Source organism: Neoarius graeffei, chromosome 17, assembly GCF_027579695.1.
Source record: "Neoarius graeffei isolate fNeoGra1 chromosome 17, fNeoGra1.pri, whole genome shotgun sequence".
NCBI lineage: Eukaryota > Metazoa > Chordata > Actinopteri > Siluriformes > Ariidae > Neoarius > Neoarius graeffei.
Window position 1 is genome coordinate 54,456,902 of NC_083585.1, and position 20,526 is coordinate 54,477,427.

At 47.1% G+C, this 20,526-nt stretch overlaps 1 protein-coding gene across 2 annotated transcripts in view; it reads left to right on the forward strand.

Moving 5' to 3' along the window:
* Positions 1 to 72: 72 nt before the first annotated feature.
* Positions 73 to 20,526, forward strand: part of inpp5ka (inositol polyphosphate-5-phosphatase Ka) — a 59,106-nt gene continuing 38,652 nt past the window's right edge. The window contains exons 1-2 of one of the 2 annotated variants that reach the window (XM_060897744.1): positions 73 to 302; positions 2,227 to 2,308. In XM_060897744.1, the coding sequence (XP_060753727.1) occupies positions 278 to 302; positions 2,227 to 2,308 (107 nt within the window). In that variant the 5' untranslated portion in view covers positions 73 to 277. The remainder of the gene's footprint in view (positions 303 to 2,226; positions 2,309 to 20,526) is intronic. The other variant, XM_060897745.1, reaches the window with a different exon arrangement.

Sequence of the window (20,526 nt, forward strand, 5' to 3'; positions counted from 1 at the left end):
TTGCAACTCTCCTCTCTGAGCGTAACCGCCGGATGTCTATGGTAACCGCGAGCTGAATCCTAAATACCATCGCTTTGGTAAACACAGTGCACTAGATAGGCTGTAGAGTCCGTGAGGTTCTGTCCACTCTAGTGCCTGTGTCTAGGGAGCAGCGCGCGGTTCCGGAGTGAGCCGGTAGAGTCCGGGTGTAAAGAGTGAGGAAGTGGGCGATGCGGTTGAATAGTTTACTCCGGTCCTAAATCAGTCCAGTCGGACCTGCAGGCTGTGGCGGGACTGCATGCGGAATTATTTTGGAGTTTACGGTAGTTGTTTGTGTGTTCAGATATAATTTCTGTGTTAAATGTGTTGCTCGGTGTGTGGGTAAGATGCTCGGTAACTGTTTGGTTGTATCCTGTTGGAGTTCAGTTTTCAGGACTTGAGCTTTAATTGTAAATAAATTATTTTTTAAAGTAAATTTGTAGACAGGATGTGAGCTTATATTATATTTCAGTAAAGTAAAGCATATCATACCTGTCTGAGAGGAAAATTGAGAAGATACTGCAGTGTTCTGGGGCTCTGATTTGTGTGGAGATGATGATGATGATGATGTCTTCAGCCAGTAAATGACCGGAAATAAAGTAGTCTATTTACAAATAATTTAACATTTTTATGGAATAAAAAAAAAATCAGAGATGTATGACCAAATTGTGCTTATCAAGATATTCTTATTCTTATTATTATTATTATTATTATTATTATTATTAATCATCATCATAACAACACCAATAACAATACTACCACTACTGATATTATTATTATTATTATTATTATTATTATTATTATTCACAATACCAATACTACTAGTACTTATTGTTGTTGTTGTAATAATAATTATAAAAATACTTTATTATTATTATTATTATTATTATTATTATTATTGATAATCATAACACCAATAACAGTACTACTACTTTGTGTGTTTGTATATAAGGTTTTAAGTTGATGTTTTATCAAATGTAAATCGCAATACAATTTATTCTTTTTCTTGATGTTAATAAAATTATTATTTGGAAAAAAACAATACTACTACTACTTCTGATATTATTGTTGTTATTATTATTATTATTGTTCACAAAAACAATACTACTACGACTTGTTGTTGTTGTTGTTGTAATAATAATTATAAAAATAATTTATTATTATTATTATTATTATTGATCATCATCATAACAACAGCAATAACCATACTACGATTATTATTATTATTATTATTATTATTATTCACTATACCATTACTACTACTACTTATTATTATTATTATACCATTACTACTACTACTTATTATTATTATTGTTGTTGTTGTTGTAATAATAATTGTAAAAATACTTTATTATTATTATTATTATTATTATTGATCATCATCATACCACAATAACAATACTACTACTGATATTATTATTATTATTATTATTATTATTATTATTATTATTCACTATATCATTACTACTACTACTTATTATTATTATTATTATTATTATTATTCACTATACCATTACTACTACTACTTATTATTATTATTGTTGTTGTAATAATAATTGTAAAAATACTTTGTTATTATTATTATTATTGATCATCATCATACCACAATAACAATACTACTGATATTATTATTATTATTATTATTCACTATACCATTACTGCTACTACTTATTATTATTATTATTATTATTATTGTTGTTGTTGTAATAATAATTGTAAAAATACTTTATTATTATTATTATTGATCATCATCATACCACAATAACAATGCTACTACTACTGATATTATTATTATTATTATTCACAACACCAACACTACTACTACTTATTATTATTATTATTATTATTATTATTATTATTATTATTGATCATCATAACACCAATAACAATACTACTACTACTTATGATTATTATTATTATTGGTGTTGTAATAATTATAAAAATACTTTATGATTATTATTATTAATCATCACAACACCAATAACAATACTGCTACTGATTATTATTATTATTATTATTATTATTATTATTATTGGTGTTATGAATAATAATAATAAATAGTAGTAGTGTTGTTATTGATGTTATGACGTTATGATTGATGATTTATTGTTGTAATAATAATAATAAGTAGTAGTATTGTTATTGGTGTTATAATGATGATGATGATGGTGATTATTAAGTTGATTTTCAGTTGTTTTGTGCTTTCAGGTGATGAGATGGAGCAGGAAACTTTAAAAGCTCTGAACTCTCTCACTCTGGAGCAGAAGAGGCACAACATCGATGCTTTCAGGTTCGTTTATCCGTTTAACTTTTTTTGATGTAAAATCATGTTCTTCATCTCAAAATCACGTCTCAGCCACAGTGTGGTGATTTTAACCCCATCTAAAGTAATATTCAGTAAAAAAATTATTATTATTATTATTGCCACTGTTTGTGTTAACAACAACAACATAAATAATAATACATTTTGTTGTACATTTTGTAAAAGAAGTAAAAAAAAAAAGTTAGTCAAAGTAAAGTAGCCGAATGATAAAAAAATGCAATAAACAACTAAAATATATAAACAGTCAATAGACCAAATATTGAAAATAATAAGCTGTAAATATACAAATATATAATGTAGGCGGGAAGAACATAAGATGTGGCTTTGTTGTTGTTGATGATTTTTTATTATTATTATTATTATTATTATTATTATTATTATTAAAAGTGTGTAAAAGTAGAATAAAGGTACAATAATTGAATTATTAACAAATACAGTGGTGCTTGAAAGTTTGTGAACCCTTTCGAATTTTCTATATTTCTGCATAAATATGATCTAAAACATCATCAGATTTTCACACAAGTCTTAAAAGTAGATAAAGAGAACCCAGTTAAACAAATGAGACAAAAATATGATACTTGGTCATTTATTTATTGAGGAAAATGATCCAATATTACATTTCTGTGAGTGGCAAAAGTATGTGAACCTCTAGGATTAGCAGTTAATTAAAGGTGAAATTAGAGTCAGATGTTTTCAATCAATGGGATGACAATCAGGTGTGAGTGGGCACCCTGTTTTATTTAAAGAACAGGGATCTATCAAAGTCTGATCTTCACAACACATGTTTGTGGAAGTGTATTATGGCACGAACAAAGGAGATTTCTGAGGACCTCAGAAAAAGCGTTGTTGATGTTCATCAGGCTGGAAAAGGTGACAAAACCATCTCTAAAGAGTTTGGACTCCACCAATCCACAGTCAGACAGATTGTGTACAAATGGAGGAAATTCAAGACCATTGTTACCCTCCCCAGGAGTGGTCGACCAACAAAGATCACTCCAAGAGCAAGGTGTGTAATAGTCGGCGAGGTCACAAAGGACCCCAGGGTAACTTCTAAAGGCCAATTTATGCTGACAACCCAGTCCTCGCAGATAGCGTCGCAGACAGTGTCTGCGTAGCCCCCCCACCTTCGCAGACGCTCTGCGCGCACCTCCCAAAAATTGTGACCACCGCAGAAGCCTCGCAGACAGCGCCGCAGACAAGAGGGCTCTGATTGGTCCACTCTACATCCGCTGTACACACACTTCCGCTTCCCTACTTTCCCGGTTTGGTTTGTTTTCACGACTTGCATTTTTAAAAACCCGAGCGAATATGGAGCAGCATGAAGAGCGGTTGATTGAGGAAGTACGTACATCTATACGACTCCAGTTCTAGTCATTATAAAAAAAAAAAGTTCTAGTCATTATAAGTAACCGGAGGATAAACACTCCACTAACCACACCCACCAACTACTCCTAGCGACTTCGCACCCCCTTGCGTTGTGCCGGTGAATAACATCGCGCACGCCTATTATCCCCGCTCAACAATAAATTACAACTGTCTGCGAAAAGCTATCTGCGAAAGCCTTGTCACACGAGCATGCAGAGGCCTTAAGCAACTGAAGGCCTCTCTCACATTGGCTAATGTTAATGTTCATAAGTCCACCATCAGGAGAACACTGAACAACAATGGTGTGCATGTCAGGGTTGCAAGGAGAAAGCCACTGCTCTCCAAAAAGAACATTGCTGCTCGTCTGCAGTTTGCTAAAGATCATGTGGACAAGCCAGAAGGCTATTGGAAAAATGTTTTGTGGACGGATGAGACCTGTTAGGACTTGGACTGTTTTGGCCTCTAGAGGCCGCTGTTATTTCCTTTTCGTGTCATATTTATTTTGGCCTCTAGAGGCCGCCACTGTTTCTGTGTTTTGTGTTTTTTTTTGTTAATTGCCTGTTAGTCCTAATTATCTTCACCTGTGTCCTTAATTAGTTTGTGTATTTATACCCCTGAGTTCAGTCCTCTTGTCACGGAGTCTTTGTGCTGTTATGTTTATCTCCAGTTTCCTTTGTACTATGTTTTGTGGATCTTCTGAGCTTTTGCATTTTTGCCTTTTTCTTTTTGAATTATACTCTTTGTTTTTGTTTTTTTTTTGTTTTGCCTTGGATTGTATATAGTGTACATAGTATAAATAAACCTTTTGTTACTTTTTCTACTTCCGCCTCACGCCTCTGCATTTGAGTCATTCCCCTGGTGGCCTAGTGGGGGTTTGCTGGATCATCACACCAACGAACCAGGTTCGAATCCCAGCAACACCCTAACAGAAAGACTCCGTCATGACCGACTCAGCAGAGGCTGCTTCAACTGTCTACCCGGCCAACCTTCAGGGAATTATGGCAGCTTTGACACGCTTCGGAGCGACCATGGACGCTCATGGACGTACGCTCACCAGCCAACGTGAGGCCCTTGCTCGCCACGAGGAACTGCTTCAGCAAATTGGGAAAACCCTGGCACAGCTGACATCTCTGCCTGCATCTCCTGCTCCTGATCCAGCTCCCACTCCTGCTCCAGCTCCCACTCCTGCTCCAGTGCCTCCTGCCATGCTGCCTTCTTCACCTCGCGAACCCAGCCTTCCTGCACCACAGAGGTATGACGGCAAGCACAGTGAGTGCCGAGAGTTCCTTACCCAGTGTCAACTCACCTTTGAGCTTCAGCCTACCACCTACACTACGGATCGCCGCAAGATTGCCTTTGTGATCACCTTATTAGCTGGTAAGGCGCGAGCCTGGGCTACTGCTATCTGGCAAAGACAGGGACCTGAGTGCTTTGATTTCCAGCTGTTTTCTGAAGAGATGCTTCGGGTCTTCGATCAGGCAGACATCAGTACCGACGCAGCCCGAAAGCTCATGTCCATCCGGCAAGGAGGAAGCGTCGCAGATTACGCCATCTCGTTCCGAACACTCGCAGCAGTAAGTGGATGGAACGAGACTGCCCTGGTGTCAGCCTTCCACCATGGTCTGTCTGACCCCATCAAGGACGGTCTGGCCTCTATTGGATGCCCAAGTGACCTCGAAACCCTCATCTCACATGCTATTCGTCTGGACAACAGGATGAGAGAACGCCACCAAGCCTTGAGCCCCCCCAGCCTCCCTACCTCTACCTGGAGACCGTCTACCTCCTTCAGTGACTGTCCAGAACCCATGCAAGTGGGTCGTACTCGCCTCTCCGCATCTGAGAGGGAGCGCAGAAGGAGGGACAAGTGCTGCATCTACTGTGGCAAGCCTGGTCACTTCCGAGCATCATGTCCCGAACTCTTGGGAAAAGGACCGCCCCGTCCAGCCGAGGGAGGGTTGTGACGGGGCCTACCCTCTCTCCCGGACTCCCTGGCCAAGGAGTCTACATCCCGGTCTCCATCTCCTGGGGTGAGTCTGTCCACTCTTGTCAAGCTTTGATAGACTCAGGGGCGGCTGGGAACTTTATGGATATTCACTTCGCCCAAAGCATCAATATACCTACTGCACCTCTTGAAGTCCCACTGTCTGTGTCTGCCCTCGATGGCCAAGCGTTAGGTGATGGAAGAGTCACCCAAGTTACTTCTCCAGTCTTCCTCCAGTCTCAAGGTCACAAGGAAGAAATATCCCTGCACCTGATTCCTTCACCTGAGTTCCCAGTCATTCTAGGCCTTCCTTGGCTTACTCGCCACAACCCTCGCATAGACTGGGTAACAAGCCAGGTTGTGGAATGGGGCCCTGCATGCCATGCCTCTTGTCTGCTCTCTAGCTCTCCTGTGTCTCCTGCCGAGCCCCCTGATCTCACCGAGTTATCTCAAGTTCCCACAGAGTACTGGGATCTCAAGGAGGTATTCAGCAAGAGCAGGGCTGCCGTTCTTCCTCCGCACCGGGCCTACGACTGTGCCATCGACTTGCTCCCTGGGACTACCCCTCCTCGTGGCAGACTGTTTTCCCTCTCTCAGCCAGAACGCAAGGCTATGGAGGAATACCTCAAAGACGCCCTGGTCTCTGGGTTCATTCGACCCTCCACCTCACCTGCTGGTGCCGGCTTCTTCTTTGTCGGCAAGAAGGATGGGGGGCTTCGACCATGTATTGACTACAGGGGCCTGAACAAGATTACTGTGCGCAACCGATATCCCCTTCCGCTGATGTCCACTGCTTTCGACCTGCTCCAAGGCGCCACCGTCTTCACCAAGTTGGACCTACGGAACGCATACCACCTCATCCGTATCCGACAGGGAGACGAGTGGAAGACTGCCTTTAACACCCCGTCTGGGCACTACGAATACCAGGTGATGCCCTTCGGACTCACCAACGCACCAGCTGTTTTTCAGGCCCTAATCAACGACGTCTTAAGGGACATGATTAACCTGTACGTCTTTGTCTACCTCGATGACATCCTTATCTTTTCCAAGACCGTGCAGGAGCACCGCCACCATGTCCGCCAGGTTCTCCAGAGGCTGCTACAGAACAATCTGTTCGCCAAGGCCCAGAAATACGAATTTCATGTTCCCGAGGTCTCCTTTCTGGGATTTATTGTACGGACAGGCCAACTCCAAATGGACCCTGCCAAGACCCTGGCCGTCCGGGACTGGCCTACTCCCAAGTCCGTTAAGGAGGTTCATCGGTTCTTAGGATTCGCTAACTTCTACCGCAAGTTCATCAGGAACTTCAGTTCTGTGGCAGCACCCATGTCAGACCTCACCAAAGGGACAGGTGGATCTTATGGCTGGTCTCCTCAGGCAGAAAAGGCGTTCAAAGACCTCAAGGCCCGCTTCTGCACAGCACCCATTCTGGTCCTCCCGGACACCTCCCAACCATTCATCGTGGAGGTGGATGCCTCGGACAGTGGTGTCGGCGCGGTACTCCCTCAACGTTCAGAAGGAAAGCTGCACCCCTGCGCTTACTTCTCCCACCGCCTGAGTCCTGCGGAGTCCCGGTACGATGTGGGGGATCGAGAACTGCTAGCGGTCAAACTGGCCCTTGAGGAGTGGAGGCACTGGCTGGAGGGAGCGCAACATCCATTCCTGGTTTGGACTGACCACAAGAACCTGGAGTACCTCCAGCAAGCCAAGAGACTGAACCCTCGACAGGCTAGGTGGGCCCTGTTTTTCAGTCGGTTTGACTTCACCCTCTCGTACCGTCCCGGCTCCAAGAACACCAAACCTGACGCACTGTCCAGGCTGTTCTCTGCCACTAACAGGGAGAATGAAGTCAGGCCTATTATCCCGGTGTCCCGGATTGTGGCCCCTGTCCGCTGGGGTATTGAGGAGACTGTTCGACGGGCCCAACGCCAGGACCCCGGTCCTGGGACGGGGCCACCGGGCCTCTTGTACGTCCCACATCAAGCCCGGGCCAAGGTTCTCCAGTGGGGTCACTCTTCCCCTCTCACCGCCCACCCGGGAGCTCGGAGGACCCTGGACTTCCTGAAAAGACGCTTCTGGTGGCCTAACATGGAGCAGGAAGTAAGGTCATTTGTCCTGTCCTGTGAGGTTTGCACCAGAACCAAGAACCCACGACAGCGTCCCCAGGGTCTCCTGCATCCTCTGACCATTCCCCGGCGTCCCTGGTCCCACGTGGCAGTCGACTTCATCACGGGTCTCCCTGAGTCACAAGGTAACATGGTCATTTTGGTCATTGTTGACAGATTCTCCAAGGCCTGCCGCTTCATACCTCTGTGCAAACTCCCCTCTGCTCTTGAAACAGCGAAACTTATATTTAATCATGTCTTCCGAGTCTTTGGTCTTCCACAGGACATTGTCTCAGACCGAGGGCCCCAGTTCTCCTCCCGAGTGTGGCACGGGTTCTGCAAGGTCATCGGAGCCACTGCCAGCCTCTCCTCTGGGTTTCACCCACAGTCCAATGGTCAGACGGAGAGGCTCAACCAGGACCTGGAAACCACCCTGCGAGGCCTGGCTATGGATAACCCGACATCGTGGAGCACCTGGCTGCCATGGGCAGAGTACGCCCACAACACCCTGCAGTCATCGGCCACCAAGCTGTCGCCATTCCAGTGCCAATTCGGGTTCCAGCCACCTCTGTTCCCGGACCAGGAGGAGGACGCGGGGGTGCCCTCGGTCAACCAATATGTGAGACGGTGTCGCAAGACCTGGAGCAAGGTCAGGAAGACCCTCATACAGACCTCCAGAACCAACCAGACTCAGGCCAACCGCCACAGAAGACCTGCACACACTTTCCGCCCTGGGCAGCGGGTTTGGCTGTCCACTAAGGACCTTCCGCTGCGGGTGGAGAACCGCAAGCTTGCTCCTCGCTACATTGGCCCCTTCAAGGTGGTGCGCAGGGTGAACCCTGTCTCCTACCGGCTCCAGTTGCCCCGGACTCTGAGGATCAACCCCACTTTCCATGTTTCCCTGTTGCGGCCTGTACTGACATCTACGTATGCCCCTGCCCCTAGGAACCCCCCACCCCCCCGCATCTTCCAGGGGCAGACTGTGTTCACTGTGCATCGCCTGCTTGACTCCCGCCGGGTCCGCGGCGGGTTGCAATATCTGGTGGACTGGGAGGGCTATGGTCCTGAGGAGCGCTGCTGGGTTCCTGCTCGGGATGTCCTGGATAAAGAACTGTGTCGGGACTTCCATTCGGCCCATCCGGATCGCCCTGGGAACGTCAGGAGACGCTCCTAGAGGGGGGGGTCCTGTTAGGACTTGGACTGTTTTGGCCTCTAGAGGCCGCTGTTATTTCCTTTTCGTGTCATATTTATTTTGGCCTCTAGAAGCTGCCACTGTTCCTGTGTTTTGTGTTTTTTTTTGTTAATTGCCTGTTAGTCCTAATTATCTTCACCTGTGTCCTTAATTAGTTTGTGTATTTATACCCCTGAGTTCAGTCCTCTTGTCACGGAGTCTTTGTGCTGTTATGTTTATCTCCAGTTTCCTTTGTACTGTGTTTTGTGGATCTTCTGAGCTTTTGCATTTTTGCCTTTTTCTTTTTGAATTATACTCTTTTGTTTTTGTTTTTTTTTTGTTTTGCCTTGGATTGTAAATAGTGTACATAGTATAAATAAACCTTTTGTTACTTTTTCTACTTCCGCCTCACGCCTCTGCATTTGAGTCATTCCCCTGGTGGCCTAGTGGGGGTTTGCTGGATCATCACACCAACGAACCAGGTCCGAATCCCAGCAAAACCCTAACAAGACCAAAATAGAACTTTTTGGTTTAAATGAGAAGTGTTATGTTTGGAGAAAGGAAAACACTGCATTCCAGCATAAGAACCTTATCCCATCTGTGAAACGTGGTGGTGGTCGCATCACAGTTTGGGCCTGTTTTGCTGCATCTGGGCCAGGACGGCTTGCCATCATTGATGGAACAATGAATTCTGAATTATACCAGTGAATTCTAAAAGAAAATGTCAGGACATCTGTCCATGAACTGAGGCCAAGTTTACATTAGACCGTATCTGTCTCGTTTTCTTCGCAGATGCACTGTCCGTTTACATTAAAACGCCTGGAAACGCCGGGAAACGGGAATCCGCCAGGGTCCACGTATTCAATCTAGATTGTGTCTGGTCCGGTGCTGTGTAAACATTGAGAATACGCCGATACGCGGATACGCTGTGCTGAGCTCTAGCTGGCGTTGTCATTGGACAACGTCACTGTGACATCCACCTTCCTGATTCGCTGGCGTTGGTCATGTGACGCGACTGCTGAAAAACGGCGCGGACTTCCGCCTTGTATCACCTTTCATTAAAGAGTATAAAAGTATGAAAATACTGCAAATACTGATGCAAATACTGCCCATTGTGTAGTTATGATTGTCTTTAGGCTTGCCCTCCTTCCACTTGCAAGTGGTAAGTGACGCGCATACCCGACATGCACTGAGATCACACACACAGCGGCTCAGTCCCGAATCACTGCTCGTGCGCTTCACTCGCGCGCTCTGTGAGCTGCGCCGGGCCGGAGTGCGCACCCTCCAGAGGGCACTCGCTGTTCAGGGCGGAGTGATTTGGAGCGCAGGATGCCTGCGGAGCCGAGCGTATCCGTGTATTGGCGTTGCTGTGTGCACGCGGATCGTGTATTGGCGTTGCTGTGTGCACGCGGATCGTGTATTGGCGTTGCTGTGTGCACACTAATCGTTTTAAAAACGTTAATCTGATGATCCGCTGATACGGTCTAATGTAAACCCCACCTGAATCTCAAGAGAAGGTGGGTCATGCAGCAAGACAACGACCCTAAGCACACAAGTCGTTCTACCAAAGAATGGTTAAAGAAGAATAAAGTTAATGTTTTGGAATGGCCAAGTCAAAGTCCTGACCTTAATCCAATCGGAATGTTGTGGAAGGACCTGAAGCGAGCAGTTCATGTGAGGAAACCCACCAACATCCCAGAGTTGAAGCTGTTCTGTACAGAGGAACGGGCTAAAATTCCTCCAAGCCGGTGTGCAGGACTGATCAACAGTTACCGCAAACGTTTAGTTGCGGTTATTGCTGCACGAGGGGGTCACACCAGATACTGAAAGCAAAGGTTCACATACTTTTGCCACTCACAGATATGTAATATTGGATCATTTTCCTCAATAAATAAATGACCAAGTATAATATTTTTGTCTTATTTGTTTAACTGGGTTCTCTTTTAGGACTTGTGTGAAAATCTGTTGATGTTTTAGGTCATATTTATGCATAAATATAGAAAATTATAAAGGGTTCACAAGCTTTCAAGCACCACTGTAAATGCCAGTAAGAAATGAGAGAAATAATAAAGGCTAGTTTAATAATAAAATAAAATAAATAAGTAAGTGACAGATGGAGTTGGATGAATGTTTGTAAACGTAACCAGACTGTTCTGGACTTTTCTGGAGCTGGACTGTCGTTCTATAATGTGCTCTAGAACATGGGTTCTCATAATCTTCTCCTAAACGGATAAAACGTGTCGTTCCTTCATAAATAAAAGTTTTAATTGTAGGTTGAATTGGGATTAATTAAATTATAAATTATGTAATAATTGATAATTAAATTAATCAATTTATAAATAAAGATCAGTCTCATAAAATCTTAAATTATTAATCTTAACACTCACCGTGAATGGTTACATTCAAGATTAATGGTAGCTCTGTATTAGATGGGAAACCCAGTTGTATACAAAAGCTAAATTCTGAAGGAAAAAGGAGTTCTAAATAGTTGACCTTGTGAATAAACAACAGGAACAAGTAAAATGCAATTCAATTTTATTAGCTTTTATTTGTCTACTACTCACTAATAATAATAAACTCAAAATACATTCAATGTCAGCAAAGGTAATAACAAGACAAAACAATGGAACAATTACACCTGGACTATAAATTTGAGGGAAAGAGAGAGAGAAAGAGATAGAAGGAAAAAGAAAAGAATCCCTTGTGTGTGCGTGTGTGTGAGGCTAGGGCAAGCCGATGCGTGTGTGTGTGTGTGTGTGTGTGTGACCTAGCTTGTCGTTAGCTAAAACAAAGGAATGTTAGCTAAAACAAAGGAATGTTAGCTAAATAGAACAAAGGATTAGCTCTGTGGCTAATGTGTGCTTTGTGTAGGTATCTGTGGGCAGATGCTAATGACTAGCCACTCTGGCAATGCTTAAACAAAATGGCGGTCAGTGCCTAGGTGTCGTATCACAGGTAACTCAATGAGGAAGGTATCAAAATGGCGTCGGAAAAATGGCGCCTGCAGGCCTAGTCGAGAACACAAGCCTACGAGCTAGCGTATCACCCTGAGGTAGCTAGCAATAAGTTGCTAAGGAGAATCTGACCACGCTACAGCTGGATCCAAACACTGCACTTAACAACAATTTCCAACAGACTATCTAGGCAAAGAACTCAACGCGAGAGAGAGAGAGTGTATATGTGTGTTTAATAGGTGTTGGATGGAGAGAACTAGGCCTTGTAGCGGTCTAGCCTCGGAGCTTAAAATAACAAACTTGTCGCTGCGCTGCTAATCAGATAGGGAAGCTAGCAATGGAGTTAAGGAAAGATATCATGCAAGATACCCTGTCTAACAAGTTCAAAGAAAAAAAAAAAAAAAACAGAACCAAAACAAACAATAAAAACAAACAAAAACAATAAAAACAAACAAACACCTTCCGTGTCTGAGCGGGTATGCTAAATAGCTCAAAGCTTAAACATGACCCTAACAACCATCTGAATAAGCTACAAATTAAAAATTTGCCCAAGTGCCTACTCAATGCGATGGAAGTTCTTTCTCCGATGTCCGCGCTGAGGGTCGCGGTCCGAGGAGAGGAGGTTAGCGGCGCGCTGCGTCCAACCGCGGCTAACGAAGCAGGGAGATGAAGGCCTAGCTGGCCCACGGTGCTTCAGGAGAAACCTCCGGTGATGCGTCGACGAGGAAAAGGCTGAGAGGAGCGAAGCTGTCCGCAAATGCCTCTTAGCGTGGAAAACTACTTAACTGTAGTTAAACTTTGCAAAGGTTTAGAATCAAAACCACTATATCGCTGAAACTTAGCGGGTCGTTCAAAAGTTCGGCCGAAACTAATTTGAACAGGCTGTTCTCAGACAATAGCGGTTAGTCTCAACACTGTAGGCGAGCGTGCCTACAGTCCGTCCGACCACTCCAGTAGTCAGAACATGAGAGAGCGAATCGAGGCGCTCTCGATACAGTTAAAGCAGTTCCACTTTACGTCACATCCGGGTGGAGCGCGCAAGGAAATTGTGGGATCGTTATAGGGGGCGCTGGCGAGTTACCAACATTCCCCCCTTGGCCATAGGCGCTGAAAGGAGTGATACCCTATGGGCACATGGTGTTTAGTCTGCGACCCACGGTCCCTAGTAATCCACAATGAGGTAGTTCCACAATGAGGTAGTTCCAAGGGTCCTTTCTGTGAAAAGTCTTTCAGACACAGTTCAACAGTTCAATTCATTTCATACAGTCCATAAGATGCATAGGCACTTGGGCATGAAAGCATAGGCACTTGGACATGAAAACAATTACACTATGGCTACTTAACTACCTTCTACATACAATATTTCACACAGCAAACAAAAATAATCAAAACTCCATAAAGGAAAATGGAAAAGAGGGGTTAGTTAGCGTGTTAGCAAGCCTACTCTTCAAGAAAGTTAGTGGAGGCCTTAGGCCTGATGGAGAATCGGACAATGCCACGATCTAATTTCTCAGGTGCGTAGATCGTTTTGTCCAGTTTGCGGTGTAGTGTCAGTATGTACCTGTGTAGAGTGATGGCTATGAAGACTGTGATAACCCAACCGCTAGCTAGAAATCCCAGCGCAATTCGGCTTATTAAAGATCCTTGATCGGACGAAGGGTTTGCGCGGTTATTCAAGAAAGTGGTAGCGATGCCAGTGGGCTTAAGATCGAATTGCACGGTTTTGGTCCCTTCCAGCAGTAGTTGTGCTTGGAGGGTGGAGTTTATCTCAAGTTCGTGACCTGGGAAGGCATCGGGCATTTCTATCTCGGTCTCATACTGGTCAGCGCTAAGGTGATGGAGGGTGATGTCACCCACGTGAACAGTGGCTCCTAGTGGGACACTTAGGAGAGAGGTTTCGTTAGGGATCTTCATTCTAGTGGCAGTGTTATGTTGATCATATGATACCAGAATCTCAGTTTGGGGAGTGTTGAATAGCCACCGATTACCAGCTCTTTCTACTCTAGTTCCTATTCCTTCATCTTTAATAGACAATTTGCCTGCACACTTCTGCTCGGGGACTTTTGTCAATCCACAGAGACGGTCTGTGGTGTCTCGGATAAAGGGATTGCTGGGGCAGACCCAGTGGATATCTTTGGTAGAGGTGCACATGTCTAAATTAGGGACGAGGTAGATAGAGGGGTTGTCATCGTGATAGGCTATGGTGGAAGGTGTCTGCAAACGTACGTGTACGTCGTTGTTCCAGAAACCTACATTAAGGACAGATTTGATTCTGTATATGTTTTGCCGTTCAATAACGGGGAGATTGAGGATGAAGCCTATTTCTAGGTTTTGAGGGTTCACAAAAATGGGGATAGCACTGCCAAGACTATAAGCCAGATGAATCTGTGATGAGTAAACGTTAGTCGTGGTAGTAGATCGGAGTATGCTGTCAACCATGCTGAGGGGTATCAAATATGGTGGGATTTTACCTCCACTCAGGGTGCTGAGAGAGCTACTTACTTCTCTCATCAGGTCCTGCATTAGGTCTCGGATTACTCGGACGTACTTGACTTCGCTTCTCATGATTGTCGCTAGCCTGTCTACGGCATGTACTGTGTTCTTGATTAATGTAGAATGCATGTTAACGGTTAGTATGGTTCCCTGCAGGGTTTTGCCTAGGCCCTGCAGCTCCTCCTGTTGAGTTAGTAGTCTACCCTGGATTTCTGGCATTTCTTCCTTAAGAATGTTCATTTCTCGTTTGACCGCGGTTAGGCTAACGGTGTTAACGGCAGAGAGGCCCATTGAGAACAGAGAGCCAATGGCGGATGCAGCAGTAAGTAGTCCTCCGAGGAACCGTTTAGGGCGTGTTTTGCCGCTGAGTTCCTCCTCAGTGACTATGAACTTCTGTAACTGTTCGAGCATGTGAACTGTGGTACGCTTGGCGTGTTCGATGTTGGACCCAATCTCGGAGTCAGGCCCGGTTTCGAGGTTTGTTTGTGTGGGCGATCTAAAATGCTTACGGTACACGTCCCAAGGATCGAGGCGGGTGTACACGCGCTGGGTATGGACGCGGCAATTGGTGAGGAGCAGTCCTGGGGCATCTTGGAGAACAATGCCACTCGGCGGACCTGGTTCCACTATGTTACCGGCCAATGTGGTCTGCAGGACTAGGAAGATGCCGAGGATCCAGAGAGGGGCCATTCTGCAACATACAGGAGTTTGTTATTCCGATTTGAGTGGTAACGAGGGTGGTTACTTATAGATGCACGCTTATGGATTGAGAGGCATGCAACTAAGTTGGGCAGGCTATAACTTATTGTTTGTCCACCCCCCTATGGAGTGTGGACTGCTCAAAAAGCTTTATTTGGTTGCTATGGACCCATCTATACGAAGGCGCCTGGCTGGGCTTCGAAGTTTTGATGCGGTAGGCGACGGGGGACAGTTTACCGACGATTTCGAAAGGGCCGGACCAACGGGGTAAGAATTTTCTGGCTACTCCTACCGGTTTGGTGAAATTGAAGTATAGGACTCTGTCGCCTACTTCGTACTCACGGTGTGTCGCCTTTCTGTCGTAGTAAGCTTTCTGTCCTTTCGCACTCTTTTCGAGGTGTTCCTGGGCCCACGCAAACGTGGCCTGCAAGTGGCGTTGCAAGTCGGTGACGTACTGGTGTGCGGTGTACGCAGTGGCAACGCTTAGGTCCTCTGGTCGGTAGAGGAGGTGTAAGGGAAGAACCATTTCACGGCCAGTCATCATTTCGAACGGGGTGACTCCGGTGGTGCGGTGAGGAGTGGACCGAATGGCCATCAGCACCAGAGGGAGTTTGATGTCCCAATCTTTGCCATGGTGACTCACATACTTGCGAAGCATGCTCACGATGGTTTGGTTGGCGCGTTCGACCTGACCGGAAGACTGAGGATGATACGCGATGTGGAATTTTGCCTTGACTCCGAGCATCTCCCACAACACTCTCATGACCTCTGCGGTGAAATGAGTACCTCGGTCGGAATCAATGGATAGGGGCAAGCCCCAACGGCTGAACACATGGTTCATAAGAAGGAGAGCGGTGGTCTCTGCGGTTTCGTTTGGGGCGGGCAAGCATTCCACCCACTTCGTGAACGCGCAAGTGACGGTCAGGAGGTACTTATTACCTCGAGCTGATTTCGGCACCGGTCCGACCCAGTCTATCTGGAGATTAGACCAGGGGAATGAGATGCCTTTGCTTTGCAGTGGGGCGCGGTTCAACGGTTGGGCTGGTCGGAATTGGCAGCAAATCAAGCACCCTTTAACATACTCGGTAACGTCCTGAATCATGAAGGGCCAATAGACAATCTGTTGGAGTGTCTGGTAGGTCGCCTGAGCGTTCCTATGGCCCCCGCACGGGCTGTCGTGAGCGTACTGCAACATGACCCCCCTATGATCTGTGGGCACGACCCACCGGGGAGGTCCCTGGTTGCGTGGTGTGTACACCAGGAGTCCTTTCTCGAGTTTTAAGCCGTTTTTGAGATTGTGAAGGTGGTTTAAGTCTCGGGACTATTGCAACTCTTGTGGGGAAATTGGGGACGCCACGGGGTCCGCAAGGAACTTACGGATTTGGTGGATCACGGGATCCCTTTCCTGCATAGACACCAGGTCGGCGTCCTGGGGCAGTCGGCCGAGTTGCACGGTTCCTGCTTGGGGTACTGCGTCAGTTTGACCTGCTCTAGCCTGTCGGCGAGTAATCGCGGTTACGTTATGGCGTGGCGTCTCGGGAAGCCATGACGGCTGGAATTCCCAAAGGGGGCCGTCCACGGCTCCCGCTTTGGCGAGGCCATCTGCCTCATCGTTACCGACTTTGTCAGGTCCTGGGACTTGAGAATGTCCCTTCACCTTCTTCCAATAGACGCACATTCCCTGTTCGGTTACGAGTCGATCGCATGCTAGGAAGAGTTCGGAGTGTTTCACTTCCTTGCCCCTTGCGTTTTTCATGTCCCGCACCTTCCACGAGGGAAAGTGTGAGACGAAGCTATGCCTGGCATAATTTGAATCAGAGCAGAGGACTAACCGCTTGATGTTCTCACGGGCAGCTTGTTGCAGGACGATGAGCACGGCTGCTACCTCCGCATATTGGCTAGTCTTAGCCCCGAGTCGATGTTGGTATTTCCCTTGTATAGGGCCGTTCGCCCATACGATACCGACACCGGCTTGGACTTTGCGTTCATGATGGAATGAGCATCCATCTATGTAAGCGGTGGGGAGGTCTTTGCAGACGTTCTCGTCATAGTAGTGGTGGTCGGAGGGGAGAGCAGGTACGGTTGTTAGTTCGGTTTGATCCGGACTATTCTCGCAGTCGCAATGCTGGCATTCCGCCAGGCCTCGGCCAAGCGCCATCTTGTGGTTCTGGGCGTACTTCACCTCGACGTCGTAGCCCTGTAATGCCATCATCCAAGCTGCGATGCGACTGTTCGAAACTCTTCCCTCTCTCAGCCTCTGGCTGTTCAAGAACGAGACCGGTTGATGATTGGTCTCTATCACCACCTTCTGGCCACCAATGTAACTGCGAAAGTGTTCAACGGCCCAGACCGTGGCCAGCAGGGCTTTTTCGCAGTCTGAAAATTTAAACTCCACAGCACTGAGGGGCCGACTGGCGTATGCTACGACACGGCGATCTTTGTCATGCTGCTGTGACAGTGCAGCACTCAGGCAGTGGGTGGAGAAACTAGCCTCCAAGAAGAACGGTTTGTCTTTGTCGGGATACGCGAGGCAGGGAGCGGAGCAGAGCTTCTGCTTCATGCTCTTGAACGCGAGTTCTTGAGGCTCACTCCACTGGAAGGGTTTATCCTTTCGGAGGAGCTCGGTGAGCGGTCGTGCTATCTCCGCGTAGTCCTCGATGAACTGTCGGGAGTAGTTGCAGACCCCTAAGAAGCTCCTGAGTTCGGATATGTTGGATGGGGCTTTGATATCTTGGATAGCCCGCACCCTCCCTGACTGGGGTTCAATGCCATCTGGCCCGACGCACAGTCCAACGTATTCGACTTTGGTGCGACACCACTGCCCTTTGGTGACAGAGAGCTTCGCTCCTGCTCTGGACAGCTGAGACAGAACATGGCGTATCTCTTCGAGGTGTGCATCAAAAGTCTGTGACCTAATGAGGATGTCATCGACATAGATCAAGTTGCCACGAGCTGCGGCATCGCTCATTGCCTTATGCAAGAAGATGTTGAATTCAGCGGGGGAGTTCGCGTAGCCGAACGGACATCGGTTGAAAGTTAGCTGGCGGTTCCCAAAGGAAAAGGCCAGCTTGTGCTGGTCAGCTGGATCCACGCGCATGGTCCAGAATCCACTCGCCACATCGGCGGTGGAGAAGAACTTTGCACCCTTCACCTTGGCAAGTTCTTGATCCAGATGGATCATGGGCCATCTTGACAAGGGCACTTGCTTGTTCAGCTGCCTATAGTCAATGGTGAGACGCCACTTGCCGTTCGGTTTCAGCACCGGCCACAAGGGGGAGTTGTAAGTTGAGTTACACTCACGAATGATCTGCTTTTCCAGCAGAGTGTCCAGTGTTTCTTGTATTGAGTCGTATGCGGCTAACGGGATTTTGTATTGCCGCACGAACGTCGGTGGAGCGTTCGGATCTGTTGGGATTCGGACGGTGTGGATGTCCGTGACTCCGCAGTCATTGGAATCTCGCGCCCAGATCGCCTTGAAGTCGTAGAACAGTTCACGGAGCTGTCGTCTCTGGGCGTCCGTGGTCAGGCTGTCAGCTTTCACCAGCTGTTGTTGAACTTCTCGTTCGAAGCCTGGGTACGGTTCACCTAGAGCTGAATCGACGACCTCAGTTGCAGGGGTGTCGTTGCTCGATTGCGTGGCAAGAGCGTACACCAGCATGTGTTTCGGGGTGTCAGTTTTGGTCATGACTATGCGCTCGTCGCAAAGCATGATGTGAGGTTCTAACCATGCAATGGTTGTTACTGGGGCTTGATTCTGGGTGAAGCTAACCAAGTTGACGTCACAACGTTCGGTTCTGATGGGTCTACCTTGCGCGCGCCGTGCATCAGAAACCTCTGTGAAGACTTTAGAACACATCAGGGTGATTTCCGACCCGGTATCCAAGAGAGCTTGGAGGGAAACGTTGCCTTCTACCACAACTGGGGTATAGATACGCTTGGCGTTGCCTTTCCTAACCAAATCTCCAAGAAACTGCGTCAGAAATGCATCCTGCGGGTCAGGCTTCACTAACGGAGGGGGTGGTTTCAACTCATCGCTGCCTATTGGGCAGGGGTCCTTTCCCCACCCCACGAGGTAGACACGCGGTGGTGGTGGGGATGGGTCCCGGCCTAGTCATGCTGACGGTTCGTCCCTGTCCTTGCTCGGCTTACCCTTCCTGTTCTTATTGCTCAGCAGTTGTTTAACCCGTGCCAATTCGGTCCTCAGTTCTGCCATCCCAAGCGGCTCTTGGTTGGCTTGTTTAATCCGTGCTAATTCAGCCCTCAGTTCTGCCATCCCAAGCGGCTCTTGGTTGGCTTGTTTAGCGGTAGCTAGCTTAGGGCTCCGCTCCCTTCGAGAGGAGTTGCGATGGGGCCTTGACTGTCCTCTATTCTGAGATTTAGGGCCGTGACTGCCAGGTTTGCGGTTACCTTGCCCTTTGGCGTTGGGGCCCTGTTCCCCCTTGGCTCCAGCTTGTCGAACTTTCCAGTTACCTTTGGGTTGACTCAACGTCTGGTGGCCGGGGTTTGGGTTCGCCCAAGGGGGCCCGCGGTTTGGGGCTTCACCCCCTTCTAGGCCTAAGGACTGACCTTCCTGCTCATATAGGATGAGGACTCTGGGATCGTCCTCGTGGCGGTCTGTGGGTCGGACGAACGTCTCCCACGTTAGTTGTGCGGTGCGACGCATTTCTCTCATAGTATGGGGGCGCTGGCGACACGCGAGTGTTACTTGGTTACGGATGCACGGGTGAAGGTTATGGAGGAAGAGGGACTTGAAGTTGCGATCTTCCTCTAGCCCGGGCTCGCTTCTGCCCTGAAAGTACGCTGCACGGAGCCGACGGTAGTACTCGCGAGGGTGTTCGCTTCGTTTCTGTCTGATCAGAATAGCACCCATCGTCGCAGCAGTCTCATCCTCGTACAACGAGTATTCCTCTTTCAAGTACTTACGTATTTTCTTGTAGTTGTCGAGGACTGACTGCGGTAAGGTCTCAACGAATGCTCGTACGCCACTACCTAAAGTTTTCCAGACTAGTCTGGCCTTTTCATGCGACGTAGCCTCTGGCAGGTCCAGGAGGCTACGCTCGATTTCCCGGAAATAATCATTAACGCTTCGGTGTCTATGATTTTCCGGCTCAAAACGCTCTATGTCTTTCGCAAGGGCGTCGATTTGGCGGATCCTAGTTTTGCGTTCTGCGACGAGGCGTTTTGATTTTGACCCGTAGGGGTCCTCGCTGTCTTCGCTATTTGAGCTGCTCTCATATCGCCTATGTCTGCGTTTCGGCTTGTAGGCGGCCTCTCCGTCAGAGGAGTCTGAGGGTACGTAGCGCGGCGTTTTCTGCGAGCTAGAGGCTGCAGCGATATTGAAGCGCGAGGGGGTGTAGTGGGGAGTAAAGTAAAAACTCCCAGCGCCACGAGGTGGCGATCGCGCGACTTTCACGCGA